This window comes from Dipodomys ordii, unplaced genomic scaffold (assembly GCF_000151885.1).
Source record: "Dipodomys ordii isolate 6190 unplaced genomic scaffold, Dord_2.0 Scaffold56, whole genome shotgun sequence".
Lineage (NCBI taxonomy): Eukaryota > Metazoa > Chordata > Mammalia > Rodentia > Heteromyidae > Dipodomys > Dipodomys ordii.
In genome coordinates, this window is record NW_012267272.1 from 7,206,606 (window position 1) to 7,220,464 (window position 13,859).

At 47.5% G+C, this 13,859-nt stretch overlaps 2 protein-coding genes across 5 annotated transcripts in view; one reads left to right on the forward strand and one right to left on the reverse strand.

The window, feature by feature from the left end:
• The window catches only part of Slc37a3 (solute carrier family 37, member 3), a 65,269-nt gene extending 65,075 nt beyond the window's left edge, over positions 1–194 (reverse strand). For 2 of the 3 annotated variants that reach the window (XM_013021632.1, XM_013021631.1), the window contains exon 1: positions 129–194. The gene's annotated coding sequence lies outside the window, so the exon portion shown is untranslated. The remainder of the gene's footprint in view (positions 1–128) is intronic. The other variant, XM_013021633.1, reaches the window with a different exon arrangement.
• A 4,757-nt stretch (positions 195–4,951) lies between these two features.
• Rab19 (RAB19, member RAS oncogene family) lies at positions 4,952–12,821 on the forward strand. 2 transcript variants are annotated; one of them, XM_013021650.1, is made up of 4 exons: positions 4,952–5,073; positions 8,285–8,497; positions 9,262–9,445; positions 12,431–12,821. In XM_013021650.1, the coding sequence occupies exons 2-4, from the start codon at positions 8,297–8,299 to the stop codon at positions 12,697–12,699; spliced, it is 654 nt and encodes a 217-aa protein (XP_012877104.1). In that variant the 5' UTR covers positions 4,952–5,073; positions 8,285–8,296; the 3' UTR covers positions 12,700–12,821. The 2 variants fall into 2 exon arrangements, with proteins under 2 accessions (XP_012877104.1, XP_012877105.1); XM_013021651.1 differs by having other exon boundaries at positions 9,268–9,445.
• Positions 12,822–13,859: the final 1,038 nt, after the last annotated feature.

Below are 13,859 nucleotides of genomic sequence, written 5' to 3' on the forward strand. Positions count from 1 at the left end.
ACCGGGTGGGGGTCGGGGATGGGGCGACCACACCCACCAGCGCCCGCGCGCACTGCCCTCGGGATCCCCGGGCAGCCCCTCCGCTGCCACACCCACTGGGGCTTGGACACGCTCGCGCCCGGACTCACGCACGCGACGACACCCGCAGGAGGCTGGCACACCCGGCCGCCGCTCGCTGTCGGCTACCCTCGCGCCGCCCCCGGCGCCACCTCACTCTCCGCGCAGCGGCCAGCGCTTCCGGATGGTCACGTGGGCTCTCATGTGCGCGAGGCACGCTGGGAGTTGTAGTCCGTCTCTGCGACTTCACCTGTGGACTGAGAAGGTCCCCCGCCCTGATCATTATTTTTTCAAAAAGGCATTTTTCTGTTCTTTGTTTTTATTTTAAAAATTAACCGTATTTTTGGCTGAGTATGTCACGGACCTAAGCTTTAAAAGGGTTGTGCTTAATTAAATGCAGTTGCCACTATAGATAAGGGCCATTGGTCTGTCAGTATCATTCTAAGGTCTACACCCCCATAAATTAATGAGTGATAACTAGCTGGCAGCCTCCGGCAAGAATTGGAGGACCTCCAGGAAATGGCGACATGGTTTTCTCTGTTGCCATTGTTGTTGTTGGTAGTGGTGGCGCTGTTTGTTTTTGAATGGGGTTTGTTTGTTTTTTCTTTTGGGGCTCAAAGGAGGAATACAGAACGAGAAGGAGAGCCGGGCACCGGTGGCTCACGCCTGTAATCCTAATTTCAGGAGGCTGAGATCTGAGGATCACGGTAGGAAAGACCGTGAAACTCATCTCCAATAAACCACCAGAAAACGCACTGTAGCTCAAGTGGTAGAGAGCTTGCCTTGAGCTGAAGAGCTGAGGGACAGACAGCGCCCAGGCCCAGAGTTCAAGCCCCACGACCAACAAAAAAAAAAAGAAAGAGAAGGAGGAAGAGTGAACAAATGCAATCATACTACTTCGTATACACTATGTGGAAAATGACCTGTGTAACTTGTGGGCATGGATAGGAGGGGAAAACTGGGGGAAGTGAAGGAAAGGGTGACATTGTCCCAAAAAGGAATGTACTCATTACCTGACTTGTGAACTAGTAACCCCTCTGTACAGCACCTTAATAGTAACGATAAATTTTATTATAAAAAGAATTAGAGGACTTTATGAAATTCTTCTCTAAGCAGAGTGAGCTGCCCTCCTGAGCTCTCTTAGCTATAATATTTAAAGATATACACAATATCCCAAGGGCGTAATACAGTAGTAGAATGAGCTATTACAGCATCATGCAAGGTCCTAGGTTTCCTCCCCAGCACTGCAAAAAAGAGAGTGAAAAGGAGGCGGGGGACACTATACGTGTGTGCATATTATATATATATATATATATATATACATATATATATATGCCTCTCCATATAATGTTTTTACATATGTATGTGCTCACACACATTTTTTTTCTTTTCTTTTTTTTCTTTTGTCAGCCATGGGGCTGGAACTCTCAGACTGGGCACTGTCCTGAACCTCTTGACCCACAGCGCCACTTCCTGTTTTCTAGTGATTATTTGGAGATAAGAGTCTCACAGACTTTCCTACCCAGGCTGGCTTTGAACCATAATCCTCAGATCTCAACCTCCTGAGGTTTAAGGCGTGAGCCACCAGTGCCAGTAACACACATATATTTCTGAGCCAAGGAAAACATATCTACAAAGACAGAAGAGAAAGAAACAGTTTTAAGCATTAGACACAGGCAGTGGTTCATGCCTGTAATCCAAACTACTCAGGAGGCTGAGACTTGATATCATGCTTTGAAACCAGCCTAGGCAGGAAACTCCCTAAGACTCTCCAACTAACCAGAAAACAAACAAACAAAAAAGCCTGAGTGGAGCTATGTCTCAAGTGATAGAGAACAGCCATGAGGGAAAAAGCTAAGAAACATGGCCTAGCCCCTGAATTCCAGCCCCAGTACCAGCAATAAATAAATAAATGTGAAATACACCTGTGCATATATGTGTGTGTGTATATATACATATGTTTGTATATCCACAAATATGCCAGTGGATACATGGCATATCATGTCCTCCACAGTTTGTGCCTAGAGTCACTTGGTTGAGCTGCTTGGGCAGGGAGAAACATCATCTCCGGGCTGGGTTTCCATAACCAGCTGGACATTCTTCTTTTTTTTTTTTTTGCAAGTCCTGGGGTTTGAATTCAGGGCCTGGGCACTGTGTCTGAGCTTCTTTTGCTCAAGGTTAGCACTCTATCACTTGAGCCACCATGTCACTTCTGGCTTTTCTGTTTATGTAGTACTGAGGAATCGACCCCAGGGCTTCATGCATGCTAGGCAAGCACCCTACCACTAAGCCACATTCCCAGCCTCCCAGAAGGACATTCTAACCGTTGATTTGCACCTCTGGATGCTCTCTGTGCTCTCCCAGTGCTAGTTTCTGACTCAGCTGCTTAATGTCTGGAGCAGAAGAGAGAAAACATTTTGCATCTAACCTCACTGGCACCAGCACTGAAAAGGCTTATTTCCTGTGCTCCAGCCCAGGAGCTGATGATGGATCTTGACCTACGTTCTACTTCCAAGTTGCAGGCTTATAATGGTGATTCTTAAAACCATGGCCTGCAGCAATAGGTGCTAGAGATAAGAGTTTCTTAGTTTGTCTGGCAGGGCTAGCTTTGAATCTCAATCTTTATATCTAAGCCTCCTGAGTAACTAAGATGATAGGTGTGAGCTATCAGTGCCCAGCAAAGTGGAATCTTATGTAAGACAAGTTATATTTTATATGTTAACCTGGGTGGGAAGTGCGGCTAAGCATACTCAGTCCGGAGTCCTAGGTCCTAGATTGCAATAGCAATCCATTTATCAAACAATGGGTAAAAATGTTCTAGGGAAGAATAAATTGTCTTCTATCTCAGGACTCCTCAAGTGTTTTGAACTTACAACATACAGGAACAAATACTGCATTACTCCCAGTACAATTTGCACATGTACAACTCACCTAAACATTCCACAAAACAGTACCTGTTTTAAAAAAATTATTTGTGGAGCATGAACTGAAAGTCTGGGTGCTATCTCTGAGCTTTTAGTGTTCAAGGCTAGCACTCTACCACTTGAATCTACAGCTTTACTTCTCATTTTCTGGTGGTTAATTGGAGAAAAGAGTCTCATGGACTTTCCTAGTGTGGCTGGCTTTGAACTGTGATCCTCAGATCTCAGCCTTCTGAGTAGTAGGATTAACAGATGTAAGTCATCAGCACCTGGCAACAATTTTTTTTTCTTTTTCTTTTTCTTTTTTTTTTTTTTTTTTGGCCATGGGGCTTGAACTCTGGGCCTTGGCGCTGTCCCTCAGCTCTTCAGCTCAAGGCTAGCGCTCTACCACTTGAGCCACAGCTCCACTTCTGGCTTTTTTTGCTTATGTGGTGCTGAGGAATCAAACCCAGGGCCTTATGCATGCAAGGCAAGCACTCTACCACTAAGCTACCTTCCCAGCCCCAACAATTCCTTCTTATATGAAATACAGTCAGATTTTTCCCCCTAGTTCTTTTCTTAGAAAAATACTAGTTGCCATCCACTACAATTAATTTCATGATTCATTCATAGGTCTCCACCCACAGTTTGAAAACTCTGAACATATCTGTCAGGATGTTTCTGGTACCATTTTGCTTCCAGTAACACATAGTGCTGTGTAAACTATGCTACAAGTTACACCAGGTGCAAAAGAATCTAGTGGTCATGGGATAGACTCAGAGTTATATGTAATATGTAATATTACATCTATGCCACACTTTATGGGTAGAAGTAGTCAGGAAAGATCAAGTCAGCTCTTTGCCTCTATTACCAGTGTAGGGGACTAATAAACTATTTCCTTAGACTCAAAAGTTAACTTTGGCTGTAGGGTAGAATTAGTAAGTCAGCCAGAAATTATGTTCAGCTCTGTCTTCTCCTATTCATTCAAAGTCTTTCAGTGTTGTTTGTTCATTTTACCTTGTTTGATGGCTCCTTAAGAAGTTATTCAAATCCATAAAGTTAAGTCACAGATCAAATCTGGTGCCCATGGCTCACATCTGTATTCCTAGCTACACAGATCGGAGTCACTAAGATGTGAGGATCGCAGTTCAAAGCTGCCTGGGCAGAAAAAGTGTGTGAGAGTCTTTTTTTTTTTTTTTTTTTGGTCGTGGGGCTTGAACTCTGTGCTTGGGCACTATCCCTCAGCTCTTCAGCTCAAGGCAGGCGCTCTACTGCTTGAGCCACGGCACCACTTCTGGTTTTCTAGTGGTGTACTGGAGATGAGAATCTCACGGACTTTCCTGCCTAGGCTGACTTTGAACCTCAATCCTCAGATCTCAGCCTCCTGAGTAGCTAGGATTACAGGCATGAACCACCAGCGTCCGGCAAGACTCTTTTATATCTCCAATTAACCAGCAAAAAGCCAGAAGTGGAACTGTGGCTCAAGTGCTAAGGTGCCAGCCTTAAAGAGAAAAAGCCAAGGAAGAAGTTTGAGCTCATCAGTACACACACACACACACACACACACACACAAAATTATTCAGAGGATATATTGTATACATGTGTGGAAATGTAATAATGAAATCCCTGCAGGTACAACTAATGTATATGAAGGGGGGGGAGGGAGACCAAGAGAGACAAAGAGACAGAAAGGAAGGAAGGAAGGAAGGAAGGTAGGTTTTGATGCCAAGCATGGAATAGCCAGGAAAATGCAGGATGAAGGACCCACAAAAGGCCATAGAAAGGACTAGGGGTGGCTTAACGCCTTCAGGTTGAGAGCAAGGGTCTGTCCATGCTGTTGGATCTGCTGGATGAAGGATGCTGGAGGAAAGCTGGCTAGCGCCTCACGCGCAGCCCTAGGCGGCTGGGGCTCGGAGCAGGTGGGAGGAACCGGCTCGCTTTCCTTTCACTTTCTCAGGCCACCAAACCTGACACCTGGGGCCAGAACTACAGTTCCCACCACGCAGCGAGGCAGGAGGAAGAAGGGGCGCTGAGGGCTGCGAAGGAAACCAGGAGAATAAGAAAACATTTACCTGCCTGCCTGGCAAGGCCAGAGTTGGAGCCCAGGAAGCCACAGGTGAAGGAGGAGGGCGCCGGTGTGGATGTGTGATGGCGGGAGGGGAATGTTGCTGGAGGATTTGCAAGGCATGGAACCCAAAGTAGAAGGGCTTTTGTAGAAATCCTGGGGACTTACTGGGGAGAAAGCTGAGGAGAGGAGAGGAAACAAAGTCTCAGCTCAAGTTACAGTGATAAAACACCGGAAGTGGAATTAGCTTCCTTCAGTTGAGAAGTCAGACAAATTAACAACAACAACAACAAGAGTTTGGTTGTGCCTCTGGTCTGCTAGAGGATATAGCCATATGTGGCATCCAAAGCCCAGGTTGGATGTACAGATTAGATATTTGTGTGTATTTTAACTTGTGATGCTATAATGTGTGTATGGTGGTGTGTGTATGATGGTGTGTGTGTGTGTGTGTGTGTGTGTGTGTGTGTGTGTGTTTGTGCACGCGCCATTACTAGGGCTTGAACTCAGGGCCTAGGACTATCTCTTAGCTTTTTCTGCTTTGCTCAAGGCTGACACTCTACCACTTAGCCACAGCTCTACTTCCAGCCTTTTGGTGGTTAATTGGAGCTCAGAGTCTTATGGATTTTCCTGCCCAGGCTGGTTTTAACCGGAGATCCTAGGATCTCACACTCCTAGAATAGCTGGGATTATAGGCATGGCCTTTTCATTGGTATTAGAGAACACCAAAAGAGCATGTGGGGAAGTGAGGCAGGGTGCGCCAGGGCAGGGATAATTGACAGCATAGCAAGTTTCATTTTCAAATGCCATCAGGTTGCATTTACCCTCAGGAGGTATTTGATGAGGAGGCTTAAGTCAGCATCCTGTGAGAGAGAGTTTAGCATGTAAGGGATGCTCACCTTCAGGGATCAAGCCATGCACTTCTTACATCAGAAGAGCTGTCATGAGGAGTATAACTGGACACATGCTGGCTGAGTGAGGGACAACTGACAAGTAGAAAACCCAGAAAGGTCTCAATGAAGCTAAGTGCTGGTGGTTCATGCCTGCAATCCTAGCAGGTTGAGATCTGAGTTTAGTGGTTCAAAGCCAGCCCTGGTAGGAAAATCCATGAGACTCTCATCTCCAATTAACCACTGGAAAACCAGGAGCAGTGCTGTGGCTAAAAGTAGTAGAGCACTAGCCTTGAGCAAAAGAGCTCAGGGACAGTATAGTGGACCTGGGATGGGCTCTGAGAATATAAATTTTTTTTTTTTTGGGTCCGGTCGTGGGGCCTGAACTCTGGGCCTGGGCGCTGTCCCTCAGCTCTTCAGCTCAAGGCTAGCGCTCTACCACTTGGGCCACAGCACCACTTCCGGCTTTTTTCTTTTTGCTTATGTGGTGCTGAGGAATCAAACTCAGGCCTCAGGCATGCAAGGCAAGCACTCTACCACTGAGCCATCTTCCCAGCCCTCCAGCTTTTTTCTTTTTGCTTATGTGGTACTGAGGAATTGAACCCAGGGCCTCGTGCATGCAAGGCAAGCGCTCTACCACTGAGCCACCTTCCCAACCCTGAGAATATAAATGTTAAATAATCCTCCCAAGTAATTCTGGTAATCAGTTAATTTAGAAAGACATTGTCAGGCTGGGAAGGTGGCTCATTGGTAGAGTGCTTGCCTTGCATGCATGAGGCCCTGGGTTCGATTCCTCAGCACCACATAAGCAGAAAAGACCAGAAGTGGGGCTGTGGCTCAAGTGGTAGAGTGCTAGCCTTGAGCTGAAGAGCTGGGGGACAGCACCCAGGCCCGGAGTTCAGGCCCCATGACTGGCAAAAAAAAGAAAAGAAAAGAAAGACATTGTCATTAGAAATCTTTGTTACTTTTCATACTATGATAAAACTTCCTACAACGTTTTTTTCTTTGTGTCTGTGCATGTGTATATGTGCCAGTAATGGGACTTGAACTCAAGGCCTCTTGTTCTTGCTTAGCTTTTCTGCTCAAGGCTAATCACAGTTTACGAAGTTTAAGGCTAGCCTGAGCAAAAAAGTATGTGATACTGTTATCTCCAATAAACTAAAAAAAAAAACAAAACAACAACAAGAACTGGAGCTGTAGCTCAAGTGGTAGAGCACTAGCCTTGAGCACAAAAGCTCAAGGAGAGTACATAGGCCCTGAGTTCAAGCCCCACAACCAGCACAAAACAAACAAACAAAAATATCTGCCAGGCACTGGTGACTCACATCTGTAATCCTAGCTACTCAAGAGGCTGAGATCTGAGGGTCCTGGATCAAAGCCAACCTGAACAGGAAAGTCCTCAAGAACTCATCTCCAGTTAACGACCAAAAAATCACGAAGTGGCACTGTAGCTCAAAGTGGTAGAGTGCTAGCCTTGAGCAAAAGAGCTCAGGGAGACAGTGTTCAGGCCCTGAGTTCAAGCCCCATGACCACCACCAACAACAACAAAACAACAAAAATCTCATGGACTTTTCTGCCTGGGATGGCTTCAAACCATGATCCTCAGCTCTCAGCCTCCTGAGTCACTAGATTATAGGCATGAGCCACCAGTGCTTAGCTTCTGGCTTGGCATATGAATTATTCTCAAAACTCCCAATTTCCTGGTCAAGGTAAATGAGTTGCCAACTGGAATAAAAATCCCTTAAGGGCTTCCTGACAGCCCCTGTCAATGCTTGCATGTTGTCTGGGTGCTCAGGGGTCCTTCAGGTGAAATCCACATTGTCATGTCCCATACCCGCCTCATGCCATTTCCTCTGCCATCATGCTTTCTGGCTCTGGCCTAGGATTTCATCCAATGCTATCTTCTGCTAAATTGGCTGTTCACTGAGCCTGTCAGAAAATGCCAGTAGGGCTAGGCTCTGGTGCCTCATGCCTGTAATCCTAGTGACTCCAGAGGCTGAGATCGGAGGATCACAGTTAGAAGCCATGCCAGGCAGGAAAAGTCTAAGATTCTTACCTCCACTTCATCAGCCATGGAACTGTGGCTCTAGTGGTGGAGCACTAGCCTTGAGCAAAAAGAGCTCAAGGACAGGGCCTAAGCCTTGAGTTCAAGCCCTAAGATCAGGACCAATAAATAAGTAAATGCTAATAGGACCTATCTGAGGATACCAGAAAGCAATGCCAATATACTTCAGGGCAGTCATTGGCCTCTTTCCTCCATCAAGATGCTGGCACTGGAAAAGCTAGAGTCCCCCTCTGTCCTCTTCACTGGGTCTCTAGTACCTAGCAGACACTAAGGAGAACTTGGATTCTTTCCTTCCCTGTGTCTATTCTAGGAAACTAGCACCATGCCATTCTCCAGCTCAGCCAGGACTGCCGATGAGAACTTTGACTACTTGTTCAAGGTCATCCTCATTGGAGATTCCAATGTGGGAAAGACATGTGTGGTTCAGCACTTCAAATCTGGGGTCTACACAGAGACGCAGCAGAACACCATTGGGGTGGACTTCACAGTTCGCTCCCTGGAGATCGATGGCAAAAAAGTGAAGGTCAGAGGGGAGGAGGGGGCCTGCCTGTCTTTTAGCCAGAGCTTCCTACATTCCAGCCCAGGCTTATATGCATTGGGACATCCACCTTATAAGTAACACATGAACACAGCTGGACTCTGGTTGCTCATGCCTGTAATCCTAGCTACTCAGGAGGCTGAGATCTGAGGATCTCAGTCAGAAGCCAGCCTGGGGCAGGAAAGTCCATGAGACATTTCCAGTTAACCACCAGAAAAAGCCATTAGTTGGAGGTGTAGGTCAAAGTGATAGAATGCTAGGCTTGGGCAAAAAAAGCTCAGGGACAGTGCCCAGGCCCAGTTCAAGTCCTACATGCAGTAAAATCAAAGCAGTCCCATGGTATTTCTTTGAGTGGGGAGTCTTAAAAGAAGAGCCCCAAAATCTGGCTAAAGGATGACTGAGGTGAAAAAAAAAAAAAACAAAAACGCCGGTGGCTCACGCCTGTCATGCCTGTCATTCCAACTAGTCAGGAGGCTGAGATCTGAGGATCATGGTTCAAAGCCAGCCCAGGAAGTAAAGTCTGTGAGACTCTTATCTCCCATAAACCACCGGAAGTGGCGCTGTGGCTCAAGTGTAGAGCGCTCGCCTTGAGCTGAAGAGCGCAGGGACAGCGCCCAGGCCCAGAGTTCAAGCCCCATGAAAAAAAAAAAAAAATAGGGGCCCTTCGGTAGCGGCCTTGTGTCCCTCCGTCCCGGGTGCAGCCGCCAGCAGGGCCCGGGCTGAGCCACTCCGCCTGCACCTCTCCGCAGATGCAGGTGTGGGACACGGCGGGGCAGGAGCGCTTCCGCACCATCACCCAGAGCTACTACCGCAGCGCGCACGCCGCCATCATCGCCTACGACCTCACGCGACGGGCCACCTTCGAGTCTGTCCCGCACTGGATTCACGAGATCGAGAAGTACGGAGCGGCGAACCTGGTCATCATGCTGATCGGTACGCTTGCTGTGTTTTCTTTCTTTCTGTTGGTTGTGGGGCTTGAACTCAGGGCCTGGGCGCTGTCCCTGCGCTCTTCAGCTCAAGGCTAGTGCTCTACCACTTGAGCCACAGCGCTACTTCGGGCTTTTTCTGCTTATGTGGTGCTAAGGAATCGAACCCAGGGCCTCATGAATGCAAGGAGAGCATTCTACCACTGAGCCTCCTTCCCAGCCCTGGTGTGCACACTTTTTAAGGGCAGATTTTGCGCCACACCAGTTTCTCATTGGGGAAGATCTGGAATGGGTGGGGACAATTCTAAGATGGAAACTCCTGCAGATGTGGGCACAGAAGCTGTGTAGACCACCCAAGAAATACTGCTGGAAGAGCCGGGCAACAGTGGCTCACGCCTGTCATCCTAGCTACTCAGAAGGCAGAGACCTGAGGATCAAAGTTCAAAGCCAGCCCGTGGAAGGAAAGTCCATGAGATCTCTTATCTCCAATTAACCACCAGAAAACCAGAAGTGGTGCTGTGACTCAAGTGGTAGAGTGCTTGTTTTGAGCTGAAGAGCTCAGGGACAGAGCCCAGGCCCAGAGTTCAAGCCCCACGACGACCACTACCACCACCAAATACTGCTGGAGTCCAAGGTTAACAGCCCCTCAGATGAACCTGACTTTGAATGACAACACACACTCTTTAATGAACATTTTTTTGGGGGGGGGTCCGGTCATGGGGCCTGAACTCTGGGCCTGGGCACTGTCCCTCAGCTCTTCAGCTCAAGGCTAGCGCTCTACCACTTGAGCCACAGTGCTACTTCCGGCTTTTTTCTTTTTGCTTATGTGGTGCTGAGGAATCGAACCCAGGGCCTCAGGCATGCAAGGCAAGCACTCTGCCACTGAGCCACCTTCCCAGCCCCCAACACACACTCTTTAAGAACCTAAGTGAGCAGGACTTCCCTCCCTTCCCCCCCCTCCCCCGCCCCCTCGCCCAGCCCAAGGCTCTTGCCTATAATCCTAACTACTCAGAAGAGGCTTAGATCTGAGGAGCTAAGAGACACAGTCTCACAGAGCTTCAAGAGTAGCTAGGATTACAGGCGTGAACCACTGGTGCCCGGCTCACTGAGCTATTTTGTTCACTGGGCTATTTTGTTCGCAGCTGGTACTGTACCACTTGAGCCATGCCTCCAGTTCTGGCTCTTTGCAGATTAACTGGAGATGGTTATCTCCAACTTTTCTGCCTGGGCTAGTCAAGTAGAGATTTGTTGATCTCCATCTGAGTGCTAGGATTGGCACCAGAGTCGTCTACCCCTCAGTTCGTTTTTGTTTGAACTCAAGAACCTCAATCTTGCTAGGCAGGTGCTGTACTACTTGAGCCACAACCCTACCCTTCCCCTCAGTTCCTACCATTCTTACAGAATTGTAAAGGCAGAGAATGACTCTTTTTCCATTCATCTGTGGCTTCATTTTAGTAAAATTGCCTTCAATTACAACTTGCATGTTATGGTATAACTTAAAAGTATGCTTTTTAAAAAATTTTAATTTTAGTTTTTGTCAAGGTGATATACAAAGCGGTTACAATTACAGGTTTTTATTTTTTAAGGTCCTGGAGACTTTATACTTGTACTCTATTGCTTTACCCACACCCCTGCCTGGCTTAAGGGTTTGTATTTTGGGCATCGTGGGGCTTGAACTCAGGGCCTGGGTGCTGTCTCTGAGGCTTTTTGCTCAAGGCTAGTGCTCTACGTTGAGCCACAGCAACACTTCTGGTTTTTGAGTGGTTAATTGGAGATAAGAGTCTCAAGAGGCCAGGCACCAGTGGCTCACACCTGTAATCCTACCTACTCAAGAGGCTAAGATCTGAGAATTGCAGCTTGAAGCCAGCCAGGCAGGAGAGTCCAGGAGACTCTTATCTCCAATTAACTACCAGAAAATCAAGAGTGGTGCTGTGGCTCAAAATGGTGGATTGTTACCAGTGAAAAAGCTCAGGGACAGCACTCAGGTCCTGAGTGCAAGCCCCACACCCAACCACCACCCCTCCAAAAAAAAACAAAAACAAAAAACAACTCTCACAGGGACTTTTCTGCTCCGGCTTTGAATCATGATCCTCAGATCTCAGCCTCCGGAATAGCTAGGATTACAGGTGGGGCCCAGCGCTGAAGTTATTTCTGAGTCAGGTTCTTTTTGCCTGGGCAGGCCTAGCAAAGGAGATCCTCTTATTTACACATCCCACTGTAACTACAAAGTAGGCACTCCCTACCAACCCCTTTTTTTCTGTTTAGATTTTTTTTTTCTTCTGTTGGGCTTCAATTGTGGGCCTGGGCAATGTCCCTCAGCTCTTCAGCTCAAGGCTTCCAGGTTTTCTGGTGGTTTATTGGAGATAAGAGTCTCATAAACTTTCCTGCCCAGGCTGGCTTTGAACTGTGATCCTCAGATCTCAGCCTCCGGAGTAGTAGTGGTAGGATTACAGGTGTAAGCCACAGGCACCCAGCTTGAGATAGAATCTTAAAACCTTTTTTACCTGGACTGGTCTGGAACCACCACCTATCCAATCTCAGCTTGCTGTATAAACGACAGGTGTATACTACCCTACTCAGCTCTTGGTAGGTATGGGGGTCTCCTTAACATTTTGCCCTTGCTGACCTTGAGCTTCAATCCTCTGGATCTCTACCTCCAGAACTGCCAGGATTGTGGGCATGAGCCATAGGTGTCTAGTTTAAAAAAAAAAAAAAAAATTTTTTTTGTTGGTTGTGGGGCCTGAACTTGGTCTGGGCGCTGTCCCTCAGCTCTTCAGTTCAAGGCTAGCACTCTACTACTTGAGCCACAGCTCTACTTCCCGCTTTTTCTGCTTATGTGGTGTTGAGGAATCGAACCCAGGGCCTCATGCGTGCAAAGCAAGCACTCTACCACTGAGCTACCTTCCCAGCCCTAAAAAATTTTTTCTTAAAGGTCATTCTGGAGAGAAAACCAGGTTACTCAGTGGGATATCTGTGTATCTTTCACCTGCAGGAAACAAGTCGGACATGTGGGAGAAACGCCACGTGCTGTTTGAGGACGCCTGCACGCTGGCAGAGAAGTATGGCCTCCTGGCAGTTTTGGAGACTTCAGCCAAGGAGTCCAAGAACATCGACGAAGTCTTTGTGCTGATGGCCAAGGAGCTGATCGCCCGCAACAGCTTGCACCTGTGCGGCGAGGGCACGCAGCCCGGCTTCCCCCAGGATTCCAGCCCCATTCTCCTGGCCCAGGCGCCCACTGAGAAGACACATTGCTCCTGTTGACTGATGTCTCCTGGGCGCAACACAGGCCGCTGAAGAGGCTTGACTCATGTCCCTAGCCCTGCAGGCCTGAATCAACAGCTCTGCAGATTGGGAACCAAGGGGACACCACCAGTAAAACCAGGAACTTTGGGTAGCGGGTGGGGCGGGGAGGGGGGGTCAAGGTTTTTTCTCCCCTTTCCCTTTTGTCTCCACTACCCCCAATTGTAATCTGATTCCTACTGGATTTTGCTTCTTTACTTGAAAATGAAGGCTAGAAAGAAAGAAAAAATAGAGGAGGGATGATGGAGACCCAGAAGATGACTGTTTTAGAATACTCTAGAACATGTTGTAGCAGCTCAGGCAGGGGGAAAAGGAAAGCCTGCAGTGAAGAACCAAACTACTGTCACCATTTTGTTTCATGATATTTTTATCTCAGGTCTTCATCTTGGAGAAGGCCTGATGACAAAAGCCCTGGAAATACTGCTTTGGGAGAGATGAGGTACCATCTGAAGGGGACAGGAATTGGACCCCACTTTGTCCTAGATGGGCTGATTCGGTCACCCTAGTTTCCCCATGAGGCTATGAGAGATGCCTACAATTTCTCCAACACACTGAATGATCTGCTGTGTTAAAGTTCAGGTCTGAATCGAAATGATATTGGCTCGTTGCTGACTAGCAAACTAATATGCATGGTTTCCTCTAGGTGTCAAGCAAGCAGCTGGCACCCCACTTCACAACTAAAACTAAAGGAGGGCTGGAGCTCAGTGGTACAACACCTATTTGCCCAGAAAGTGCAAGGCCTTCCTTGGGTGGATTCAATCCCCAGCATTGCAAAAAGAAATGATAATAAAGTGAATAAATACAAACATAATGGAGGGCTGGGTGTGGTTACGGAGACCTGCAGTCTAGCACTTGGGAGACTAGAGCAGGATCATGGCCATCTTGGCTTTACAGTGAAAGTGATCTCAAAAACAGAAAACAAAAGGCTAGAGGCATGGTTCAGGTGGTACAACGTCTGCCTTAAAGAGTAAAAAGCACCACACTGAGTTCCAAGTCTGGTTCTAAAAAAAAAAAAAAATAGCAGCTAGGCAATGGTGGCTCATGCCTGTGATCAAAATCCATGAGACTCTTTTTTGTCCAAGACTGGGACTCAAACCTCATGCCTCTTTCCCTCATTGGCT